This window comes from Setaria viridis, chromosome 4 (genome assembly GCF_005286985.2).
Source record: "Setaria viridis chromosome 4, Setaria_viridis_v4.0, whole genome shotgun sequence".
Lineage (NCBI taxonomy): Eukaryota > Viridiplantae > Streptophyta > Magnoliopsida > Poales > Poaceae > Setaria > Setaria viridis.
In genome coordinates, this window is record NC_048266.2 from 6546827 (window position 1) to 6559349 (window position 12523).

General features: G+C 53.8%; 1 protein-coding gene across 1 annotated transcript; it reads right to left on the reverse strand.

Annotated features, from left to right (window-relative positions):
* Positions 1-2466: 2466 nt before the first annotated feature.
* LOC117851695 (UDP-glycosyltransferase 73C3) lies at positions 2467-4509 on the reverse strand. The gene has a single exon (XM_034733565.2). The coding sequence runs from the start codon at positions 4293-4295 to the stop codon at positions 2778-2780; it is 1518 nt and encodes a 505-aa protein (XP_034589456.1). The 5' UTR covers positions 4296-4509; the 3' UTR covers positions 2467-2777.
* Between the last annotated feature and the right edge of the window lie 8014 nt (positions 4510-12523).

Genomic DNA, 12523 nt, shown 5'->3' on the forward strand with positions numbered 1-12523 from the left:
AAAAGGACTAAGCTCTTGGTGACTTAGGTCCCGGTTACGACCCCGTGGATGGGTTGTTAACCCCTTGAGCGCTCTCGCGTTGACTAGTCAGTGTTGGCTAAGGTGGGTAATGGCTTTGTTAGGATCCGTACCGACACTAAGGTGTTCGCGATGCGGTACCCTACTTGTGGGTAAAGTGTACAACCTCTGCAGAGTTAAAACCTATCCGGGTAGCCGTGTCCACGGCATTGGACGAGTTACGGCTCGGTCACACAGCTAGCTTTTGGGATGACTGGTATTCTACTGCGTGTGTGGGTGAGTGGAATTTTGGAAGTATCCGGCAGGTGTGCCGTGCGCTACGGCGGACGGGGAGTTCGGTAGCGATAAAACTTGGATCCTTTGTGTAGGATCAACCCCACTTGATACATTGCTTATTAAAATGTTTTCATGAAACTTCTTTGAAATGGAACCCTGCATGTGTCTAAAATTTAGCTTTACTGCAAATAAACTATAGCCAACTCCTTGTGTATTCTTGTGCATACTCTGTTGTATCCCCCTCCGTGGATGGGGTTGGACTTGCTGAGTACTTTTGTACTCACCCTTGTGTTGTTACTCCAGAGGAGGATCCGGACTTCGTCGCCGAGGACTTCGAGTAGGAGGTTGCGTCTGCACCCAACGCTGCCTGCGGTGTTGGCCCTTTTGCAGGATGCTTCCGCTGACGCTTAGCTCCGATTGCAGCCCGGAGTCCGACTGGACTGCAACTTGGATTTGTGTTGTTATCGCTTTAGTCTTGCTCTGGGTGTGGCTTGCCCGCCCGCTCCTCCGGGAGCTGTACGGTTTCTGAACTATCTGTGGAATAAATGTGTTATCAGCCTCCTGGGACTGATAATTTGGATCACATTTAGTCTCTACTTATGTGGGGACGCTTCACAGCGCTTGAGCACGAAACAGAGGAAGATGCGGCAAGGCAATGATGGCGAAGGGAACTCCGGTAGGGCTCTGGTACTCCTTTTTATAGCTATGTGGAAGAGTGGGAGGGTTTGAGCAGCGCGAAGATTGGGAAGAAAAAGGATGGAGTACTCTGCCTTGGCAGCGATTGAGCGGCGATGGGCGGCGAGGCAGAGCTTCGGGGATAGGGTCTTCGGTCATTGGGCACTGAGAAGGCGCGGTTTTGCTGGAGAGAAGGATTGGTGAGGGCGAGCGCGGGTCTGGTCGCATCAAGTGGCGGATTGGGGGCGGCGACGCGGCTAGCGTGTGGCAGGCAGGAAGGAAGGGGCACTGCAGGCGAGAGCGCTGCATGCGAGGTGACAGGGCGAGCGGTGACGCTAGCAGGCGTAGACCAGCGGCTTTGTCGGGGCACGCTACTAGCGAGGCGGGAAAAAGGAGTTGTCACTGCTGGATCCGTGGTTGGCGAAGGCGGCATCGTCGAGGGGCGCGCGCGGCCGGGTGTTCCGGATGAGATGATGAGCGCTGGAGGCGATGCGGTCTGGCACGGCAGCGGCCAATCTCTGGTCGCAGCGGCGGCAGGACGCCTGGCGCGGCCGGCGAGGTTGCGAGCGAGACGAGGCGAGGCAGAGAGTCTGCAGGGCGCTTCTACGCGCGATTGGGAAGGAGGCGCGCTGATTTGTCTGGTCGTGGCCGGCGACTGGGCGAGGCGAGGCTCGTTGGGGAGGTTAAGCCACGCGGCGGAGAAACTCTGAAGCGGGGCGCACGCTGGCCTGGCTCGTTTGACTCGAGAGAACTGGGGGATCTGGTTGTGGGTTCACCACTCAGTCTCTGGTTCTCCCACAGCTCTAAGATTTTGCAGGAACACTATCTTTGGGACTTAGAGAGAACCGGCGGTTTTGGTTGGGTTTCAGGTTCGGGGCTGATTAGAACTGCAGATTTGGGAACTTGTCTTAAGGTTAACTCGGCTGATGAACCTGAGTCGTTACAGGTACTTACAAGCTCGCTTGAGATTGAAGCCGATGCAGCCTTCCATGCAAGAAGGAACTCTTCGAAATTACTCTACTCCTACTCCTAGGATTTTGATGGTGTGGTGCCGAAAGATTGTATTGATTGATTGATGATTATTCAATTACAAGGCTAATAGGCTTATATTTATACCCAGGAGCAAACTAAAATCCTAGTCGATTACAACATGACTATTACAACTATTATACAAACTACTAAAGATAAATCTCCACACTTTCCCTTATTTGGTGGAGTCGATTTCGTTTCGGATCGGGCCCCCTTCGGTCTTCTATTGACTTCTGGAACCTTGGTCTCCCGCGGCTAGTCTTGGTCAATGCGAAGTCATCAATGATCTTTTTCTCTCTCCTTCATTAGCTATCAGAACCTTTCTCTCTCTTTCTCTCTCCTTCATCAGCTATCAGAATCTTTTCCACAGCGGTTGACTCTGGTAAAAAATCGGCGTTAACAATAGAGTATTGGTTAAAAGTTTGTTTTTTAAAAAAAACTTGCAACAGAGCCGGGTAGTTTCAAAAGTGAATCATACCGACCAAAATATACTCATGCCCGTTTAAGAAAAAAACAGTCACAAATTAATCATAATTTTGTCAATCTCAATACATGGCCACCACTCTCGGATAAGGTGCGGGCATCTGTCTAGTACTTCGTAGTGACGAGAGGGTCCATGTCTGCGTCTGTTTGGGAAGAAAGAAAAGCATTGTCATATGAATGAACGAAGTCTCGGACAGCTACGCTAAACAGAAATGTCCCTCGCATGATTTTGCACCCGCTCAATAACATCTCATAAACGACGTGCATCTGCCGGCCGCTACACCACGCTGCATTCATCACGAAGCCGCCCTGAAGCGACTGGCCAAATCCAGCAGGTTCCCGTGCGACGACCCGCCCTCCTGCACGGCCGCCCGCGCCTTCGCCGCGAGCGCGCGGGCCCGCCGCCTCCTCTCCTCTGCCTCCACCCCGCCGCCCATCACGCTCCTCACGGCCTCCTCCACCACGCCCCGCCCCACCCCGATCTCCTTCACCTCCTTCCGGTACATCAGCGGCTCCGTGACCCCGACGCTGACGCCGATGTCCAGCACCTCCACGGCCATCTTCTGGTTCAGGAACTGGTCCGAGAAGTGCGGCCACGTCACCACCGGCAGCCCGGCGGCGACGGCCTCCAGCGTCGAGTTCCACCCGCAGTGCGTCACGAAGCCGCCCACGGCGACGTGTGACAGGATCAGCACCTGCGGCGCCCACCCCCGGATCAGCAGGCCGCGCCCCGCGACGCGCGCCTCGAGCTCGTCCAGGAAGCTGCGCACCGCCTCGTCGTACTCGTGGGCGTTCCTGAGCACCCAGACGAACGGGTGCCCCGACGCCTCCAGCCCGAGCCCGAGCTCCATGGCCTGCTTCGCGTCCGCCCTCGCGATGCTCCCGAAGCTGACGTAGACGACGGAGTCGGGCTCCTTGCCGTCGAGCCACCGGAGGCACTCGTCGGCGTCGATGGCGGTGGCGTTCCCTCTCGCCGCCAGCGTCGCGCCGTCGCCGAGCTGGTGGTAGAGTGACACCGGCCCGACGGTCCAGATTTTCATCTTCTTGGCCGCCGCGTAGCCGGCAACGTACTCCGGCTCCATCTCCTCGAAGGTGTTCATGATGACGCCGTCGGCCTCGGCCTGCGCGCGCTCGGTGTAGTCCGCGAACTCCTCCCACGCCGGCGACCCCCGGAAGAAGCAGCCCGGGGCCTGTGCTCTCGTCACCAGGAACGTTTTCTCCAGGCCCGGAACGACGACCGGCTCGTTGTCGTCGGCGACGCCCTCGTACGCGTTGAACCGCTCGACGTTGTGCTGGCACAGGAGGCAGAAGGCGCACATGCTGAAGAAGCTGAGCCGCGGGACCCCGAGGTTGGACGCGAGCACCGTGGTCCACGGGTGGCAGAAGTCCGACACGACGCACGTCGGGTACGGCGCGTGGGCGCGGAGGTAGCTCTCGATCGGCGAGCGGAGGAGCGCCACGGCGTCTAAGTAGCTCCGCATGTGCTCCACCGGGACGTTGTCCACGTTGTCAACGCCTTCCGGCAGGCCGGCCTCGGCGTAGTCGAGCGGGAACTCGACGAGCCAGACCGTGAGCCCCGACTGCCGGGCGGAGTCGACGGTCGGGCGCACCCGCGCGGCCGTGGCTCGGGTCCCGGCGATGGTGCAGACGGCGCCGTGGGTGGCGAGCAGCAGCGCGGTGTCGACGGCCGGGATCAGGTGGCCCTGCGCCATCAGCGGGACGAACACGAAGTGCGCCGCCGCGTGGGTTCTCCGGCCGATGTCGTCGTCCGCGTCTCCGGGGCCGCTGGTTGCTGCTTGTCCTTGGCTACCCATCCCGATTCCCGGGCGATCGTCGTGGTGCTCGACCGGATAGGATAGGGGGGCAGTGAGGTTAGTGTTCTTGGCTCCCGTGTGTTCCTTCTAGTAGGTGCCGTGCCTGTGTGAGACATTTGAGTCGATTTGGAGCTTTGTTTACGTCGTTAGCGGTTATCCCAGTCGGCATGGCCGCAGGCCGGCCGGGCGGTCGGCATCGATGGTTCCCAGGCCGGACGTCAGCGGTGGCGCCAGGGATTACACTCGTCACCTGTGTGAATTGAGATATGAGACTGTTATGTTTGTATCGTGGTACTGCAGTCCTGATTCCTGAAACATTACAGTGCGAGTTGTCCGAGTCGGAGGCCCAAAAATGGAACCAAATGCCAACTGTAGAGCTGGGCGGTGCCAGGCCCGGTCCTCTCGTGCCTCGTGCCTCGTGCCGGCGTGGCATGAAGCCTCTTATCTTTTACTATATCTAAGTACGGTCCGTGGCATGACAAGCCTCTTACTAGGACGTTTTCTTCCCGTGTCTTATTTTTAGCACGTGTCACATCGAATGTTTAGATACTAATTAGGAGTAGTAAACGTAGACTATTTACAAAACCAATTACATAAGTGGAATCTAAACGGCGAGACGAATCTATTAAGCCTAATTAATCCATCATTAGCAAATATTTACTGTAGCAACACATTGTCAAATCATGGACTAATTAGGCTTAATAGATTCGTCTCGCCGTTTAGATTTGTCTTATGTAATGGGTTTTGTAAATAGTCTACGTTTAATACTCCTAATTAGTATCTAAACATTCGATGTGACGGGTGCTAAAAATAAGTCAGTGGAAGAAAACGGGCTAAGTACGGTCCGTGGCATGCTGGCACATCTTCGTGCTGTGCCAGCCCAAGCACGACCTAGCAATGTACGTGTTTGTCTTTTTTTTATGTTCATTTGTTTGCACATACTTTTGCTCTCATACGTGGTTAATAATTTCTACAATTAATAGAGGAAACAAACTATATTATATAAATATTATAGGTGAATGTTATGACTATCTGTGACAATACCAGAACACAACATTATTACGTTACGAATGACCGTTATCACGATTCCGATTTTGTGGTTTCCTTCCATGGTTGTAATTATGTTAGGCTATATGACATAGAACGAATGATGTTAGGATGATATAACTTAGAGGTGTGCTAATGGGCCATTTCTATGCCGTACTGGTCCAAGCACGATCTAAGATACGTGTCGTGCCGCCCGTCATGCCGAGGTCCTAGGCATGGGCGGAGCTATCATGATTCCCAGGTATTCCGGGGAATACCCAACATTTTTTCGAAGAAACTAAGTATATAGCATGTATGCATGTGTATATTTTTAGGTAGGTCACTTCTGTTGTTATTTGGTCAGTCTAACAAGCTTATGGACCAAACAAATAGTTGCAAAACATGTTAGGCCTACCGCCTACAAGGCTGCAGGCTGCATGCTGCCCAATCAATCCACTGATGTCCAGTAAAGTCACACGACTCGGATGGAGCCATGGCTGGTGGGAAGATCATCTTCGGTGGTCAGCTCCACCTCATCGAGGAGAGGTGGCTCACCCGCCAGAAGGAGTGGAAGGAGGGGAGTCTTCTTCCTTGACAGGTGGCCGCAAGCACGGCAAGTCGCGCAAGGCGCCCAAGGCGCAAGGAGACGCCGAGGGTGGGGCACGAGGAACGGAGGCACCGAGGGCGGCGCACGAGGAGGTGCCTAGGGCGGTGCCATCGGCGAGCGCGAGGCCGCACGAGATGACACCTGCTACAACTGTGGCAGGACTGGCAACTAGGCCAGGGAGTGCCGCTAGCCAAGGTGCGGCCAGGCCCATGTTGCGTAGGTTGTGGAGGAGGAGGAGGAGGAGGAGGAGGAGTCGACTCTGTTCCTAACTCACGGGACCATCGAGCTTCTTCCAGCGGCACTGGCCGCGACGGCTCTCATCCACCTCGATGAGCCGCACACACACGTCTCCCTCGGCGACGGTACCAACGATGACAAGATCGACGACTGGTTCCTGGATAGTGGTGCCACACACCACATGATCGGGTGTCGGGAGTTCTTCTCCGACTTGAACGTCGACGTGCGCGGCTCCGTCAAGTTGGGCGACTCTTCGGCCGTGGAGATCAAGGGTGTCAGCTCTGTCGTCCTCGTCGCCAAGACTGGCGAGCACTGGCTCCTCACCGGTGTCTATTTCATTCCTGCGCTGAGGAACTCGATCATTAGCCTCGGCCAGCTGGATGAGAATGGGTCGCGCGTGGAGATCGACAGCGGAGTGCTCTCCTCGCCAAGGTGGATAGGGGGAGAACAACCCCTATGTCCTCTACGCGGAGGTGGCACAGCTCGGCACTAAGGAGATGGTGCGAGGCAAGATGGTGGACGGCGGCTCGACTTCGACGTGCAACGACTACGTCCACTTCGAGGGAGCTGGGGGAGTGGGTGACTCTTCTTCGCCGAGCGTGCCTACCCCAGTCCCTGGGTTTCCACCGACTACGGCGAGCTCTTCACTGGCGCCGGCGAGTCCTCCACCGACTCCGGTGAGTACTCCTCTGAGCACTATTTTATCAACACCGGCTCACGTTGAGCCCCACTTGGTGAGTTTCATCACTCCGCTCTCTCACGACGAGGACCGTGTCGATGCGCACCACGATGGAGAGCCATTGCGGTACCGCACCATGGTGGACATTCTCGGCGACCAGCTGGTGCCGGGATAGGTGTCGAGACAGGATGGGACCGGTGCCGTGCTTTACCTGATGTGCGGCGACGGTGAGTCTCGCTCTTTCGCTGAGGCTGAGGGACACGCGGCCTGGCACGCCGCGATGCAGATGGATGCCGGATAGCAAGTCCGCTCAAGCTATGGCGAAGAACCCTATCTTCCATGAAGCGGCTGCTTGGAGGAAGGGAGCATCAAGGCAACCACATCAACACTCAGGAAGAGTCAAGTTCCCAGAGTTAAGTCCTTATGGTGATAGAATAATATATTAGTAGTGCCTATATGCACTTAGTGCCTGTGAGCACTAGTATTCGTGGGTGGTTCGTGCCTACGTGCAACTTATCACCAATTATGCTTTCATTTCCATGTAAAAGCTGCTAGACTTAGAGGGAGATTGATAATTAAGTCTAGTAGCTCTATTAGTTTTTATTCCTATTTTACCTCTTTGCTTAGCCACCAAACTAGCTCTTGGTTGACAGCCTTTATATATACTAAAATTGGGCTATTGTACAAGTGTGGAATGAGAAAGTGATCTATTGGGATCGTGCCATACCGTGCTTTGAGCCGTGCCAAAATATCATGCGCATGGCCCACAGATAGCACGGTCCAAGTCTCAGCTCTAGTCAACTGGCTCGATTTGCAGCCGTCGTCGTTAGCTAGGGTCTAGGGGTTCTTCAGTGCAATCACTGGTCCGATGTTGGGACCTCCATTGACAAAGCCAATTGGATTGCGTGTTGAGTAGAATTTGCTTTTTTCCAACATGTATCCGGAGGGATTGGGACGTGCAGAGGCGGCGCTCGTCTGCTCTCCGCCCTAGCCGGGGACGACGCGGTCGTGCGGATGCGGCAGGTGCGGATGGATGGCGGCGCCCGCTCGTCCCGGATCCAACTCGTTAAAAATGGAGCGCAAGGCACCTGCTACTCTCAAATCTTTCGCAAAATCCCCACCTTCTACCTCTCCACCACCGATCCGCTCGATCCCGGGTCCCGGCCGGCGATCCCATCCGCCAGTGCCACGACGGCAGCTGCGCGTCGTCTTCGGTTCTGTCAATGTGGAGGGATCTCGACGCCGTTGGCGCACCTCGTGCGCGCCGTCACTCTCTGGTCCCTGTCGTCAGCCGTACTCGCGCAGTCGTCGCGCGCGTGAGCTAGCTGCTGCCTCGTGGTGATGGTGAGCGGAGCTTGTGTTGCCGTCCTGGTTGTCGTCGGTGACGTGCGCTGGCGCGCAACTCCGCTCTAGCCGTGCCGTGCGTGTGCGTTCCGGTACGTGATCGTGCTCCGGTGTTCGTGCGGCGGTATTGGTGGCCCCTGTGATCTGCGCTATTGCACGCGTGACGTCTTCTTCGTCTGTTGTGGATGGTAAGATTGTTTCTGTTGCTTTATACTGTTTCAGTGAGCAATTTTGGCTGTTTGGGGAATGGGGAGTTCGATGCTAGATGATTTCAAATGGGGCTAGGAGAACGTGTGTGGCAGCGTAGACATAGAATGCTTTAGTGCAATTGGTAACATCATTATCACTTCCGTCTAGCGTTTATGTTGCAGTATTTATCTTGATCTAGAACTGTTCTTACTGGTTGACTAGATCGATCTCCGGGGTGGTATTAGGTAGTAATCGGTATGGTAATCAGGATTTAAATTTACCGAACTAAGGCCCCGTTTGGTAGAGCTTCGGCTTCTTATAAAACGGCTTCGGCTTCGGCTTCTTCGGTGGAGTGGCTTTTTTAGTGAAGCTGAAGCCGTTTTGCAAAACGTTTGGTAAAACGGCTTCTCAATGGCAATATATGTAATTTTATGATCACTTAATGCTTGGAGAGAGAGGATAAGCCCGGCTTCTCCTCTCTAGTGTAAGCTATTTTGCGGCTTCTCCTCGGCTTTGGTGGTGAAGCCGTTTTGAAATTGACCCTTTGGTAGGGCTTCATCAAAAGCCGGTGGAGAAGCACTTTGAGAAGCCCTACCAAACGGGGCCTAAAGCGCAGGACATTGGATAATCTAGGATCTTATGGATGAGCTGTTAATTCAACAACATGCTTAGAGAACTAGGTATTTTTTTACTAAAACACCGTAGATATATGTTTATAGTGTTATCCCACTTAATCATGTCAAATGTCATGCTCGTCATATGACTGTTCATGAATAGGATAGATACATTTCTATATCATGTTGGAAATGCTCATGTCATCTATTGGTTTTTGTGTATGGTATTTATGTTTTCTAGTTTCGTTGCAATCAATCTAAGCTGGATAGCTGCTAAAATTTACCATTTCATGTATAACCCAAAATACGAATATTTGTTTTTATGGCTAACCAATGCAGTCCTACAAAACTAGTTGAACCCAACATGTTTGTCGAGCACAAGCTTGAGATAGGCTTATCTCCGAGGATATTGAGATAATGAAACTTGGCAGCACTAGTTCTCCCAAGACTCAAAGGCTTTTGATTGGGACAAAGTGGACGTTCTATATGATCTAGAGCGCATTAAGCGTAACTAGGGAGATATCTCTTATCTTAAAGTCTTTATAAGCAAGTTTCATTGGTCGTTGATATGATATTGTCTAAATTCTAGGGACTAGAAAGTAAATTTCTTAGGAAATAAACTGCTGGAAAAATAAATAAAGATAATTGGACGGTGGGCCGAAACAATCTCGTTTCCGGCCCATCGCCGCTTTTGGCCTAGGGGGTCGGGCGGGCACGAGCCAGCAGGCCGGTGGCACGGCATGGGCCAACCAGCCAGGCCAGGTGGGCAATGCGGGAGACTGTGGGACCTGCTGGGCCGCCGCTACGTTTCGTCGACCGGAAGGCCACCCAAGGCTTCGTGAGGCTTAAGGCTCGGCTCGACCAGCGTGAGGTTCCGAGACCCTTTCCGCTCGCTCGCCTGCCTCGCACGCGTCGCCACCGCTTTGTCCGCCATCGCCGCTCCAGTCGCCGACGCCGTCATTCCGCTAGCGCTCCGCCCAGATCCGGCTCCCCCGCACCCCCAGCCTTGTTCTGCTGCTACGCTCAAGCCTTCCCCTACCTGGGGGTGAGGGAGGGCGGCCTTCACCGCCGGTGGGGTTCCTGCTAGGACGTGGATGTGGCCGGTCGGGATGATGTTGCAGTGCAGCCTAGGATAGCGGTTGGCCACCGCAGCCATGGTGCGCGTCTAGGGAAGGGCGCGTTGGTTCGAGGAGGGGGCGCCGGAGTGCATCGTGCTGATGATCAGTCGGCGCGTGGCGATGATGCCTCGGAGCTTGAAGCTGGGGGGGGGGGGGGGGGGGGGGGGGGGGGGGGGTAGCCTTCAAATCCCCGGCACCCGTCGCCGGAGAAGATGAACAGCACCCCTTGGAACGTAGAACACACACAAAACACTCAAGAACGCTAATGAACGCTCATGAACATGAGTAACACAGCTCAGTATTGGTGCCGGACGAATCGACGTTTTCTAGACTCCCTCGCTCAATATGAAGATCCGAAATACAAGTAGATTGTGGCCCAAACACACCACGACGCTGCGATCCCCTTGCCTCCGCATGAAACGCGCCATCCCACGTTTCAGAGACTTGGCCATCACCTCACCTAGTCCTACGACTCTGCTGAAAGAAAGGAGAGCCGGTGCATGAACACATGCATTAACGGCCTGTACAGATGCTCAAAGAATTGAGTTCCTTTATTCTAGCTAACTAACAATGACCGAGCTTGTATTACCCAACAATCTCCCCCTAAGACATGCTCGGTCTTCACTTCAACCTGACAACTCCGATTTTGTCACGAAGCTCACAGAACCGTGCTCGCCCCAATGACTTTGTCAGAATGTCAGCTAGCTGCTCCTGAGTGCTCACATGTTCCAGGCTGATTCTCCCATCTTCCACACACTCTCTGATGAAATGGAATTTGGTGTCTATGTGCTTGCTCCTGTCATGCAGCACTGGATTTTTGCTCAAGGCAATTGCTGATTGATTATCCATCTTCAAAATTGGCTGCTGAACATTCTCCCCTGCAATGTCACTCAGCAGCCTCCTGAGCCACACAGCTTGGCATGCCCCAGCTGCACCTGCCATGTACTCGGCTTCACATGTGGATAGAGCCACTGTCTTCTGTTTTTGAGAACTCCATGAGATTACCATCTCTCCCAAGAAGAAGATTACCCCTGCAGTACTTTTCCTCTCATCCACATCTCCCCCCAAATCACTGTCAGAGTAACCAATGAGTCTGCTGTCTCCTTTTGTAAGCTTTGGATAAACAAGCCCATAATCAATAGTGCCTGCAATATAACGCAGTAGGTGCTTGACAGCTGCAAGGTGTTCCTATCTTGGCTTCTCCATGAACCTACTGACATACCCCACAACGAAAGAAATGTCTGGTCGTGTATGAACCAGATACCTCAAACTCCCAACCAAACTGCGGTACATTGTTGCATCCACTTCCTCTGAAGTGCTTTTGCTGGACAACTGCAATCTGACCTCCATTGGTGTACTACAAGGATTGCAGTTCACCATTCCTGCCTTCTCAAGCAGCTTCTTTGCATATGCAGGTTGTCCCAGAGTTATACACTTGTTCCCCTGCTTGACTTCAATCCCCAGATAAAAAGACAAGAAGCCAAGGTCACTCATCCTGAAAGTCTGCCTCATCTCCTCCTTGAATTTCTCTACTACTGCTGAATTGGCACCAGTAATAATAAGATCATCCACATAGACTCCAACCACTACTCTAGCCTCTCCAGCACCCCTGGTGTACATTCCATGCTCACTTGCACCTTGTAAATCCCTTGACCTGCAAACTGCTATCAAGTTTCACATTCCAAGCTCTTGGCGCCTGCCTCAAACCATACAGGGCTTTGTTTAGCTTCAGTACCTTCTCTTGATGTCCAGCAGCTACAAATCCAGGTGGCTGCTGAACATAGACTTCTTCCTTGAGTTCACCATTCAGGAAGGCTGATTTAACATCCATGTGATGTACAAACCATCCTTCTTGAGCTGCTGCTGCCAGTAACATCCTCACTGACTCCATTCTGGCAACTGGGGCAAACACTTCATCGAAATCAACTCCTGCTTGCTGCACATAACCCTTTGCAACGAGACGCGCTTTGTACTTGGCAATGTTCCCCTCTTCATCACGCTTAAGCTTGAACACCCATTTCAAACCAATAGCTCTATGACCGCGAGGAAGACTCACCAGGGACCAAGTGTTGTTCTACTCGATAGAGGCCATCTCCTCTCTCATGGCCTTGATCCAGCTCTGGTCACCCCGTGCTTCCTCAAACGTGGCCGGTTCCCCATCGCCCACGGCCACCATCAGCTCCTGCTGCTCCACTAGATTGGTGCTAGCGAGAAGGTCATCCAGTCTCCTGAAACGCAGTGGAGCCTCGTCATCGTGGTCGGCGTCGAGGTCGATGCCGCGGCTTGGTGGTGAGACGAACTTCACCCCAGGTGGTGTGGCCGGAGCGCTTGGCGTGAGTGGAGCAGGTGTTTCGCCCATAGCCTGCTCCGTCGGTGCTGCAGCTTCTGTGTGTGCACTTGGCACCGCGCTCTGG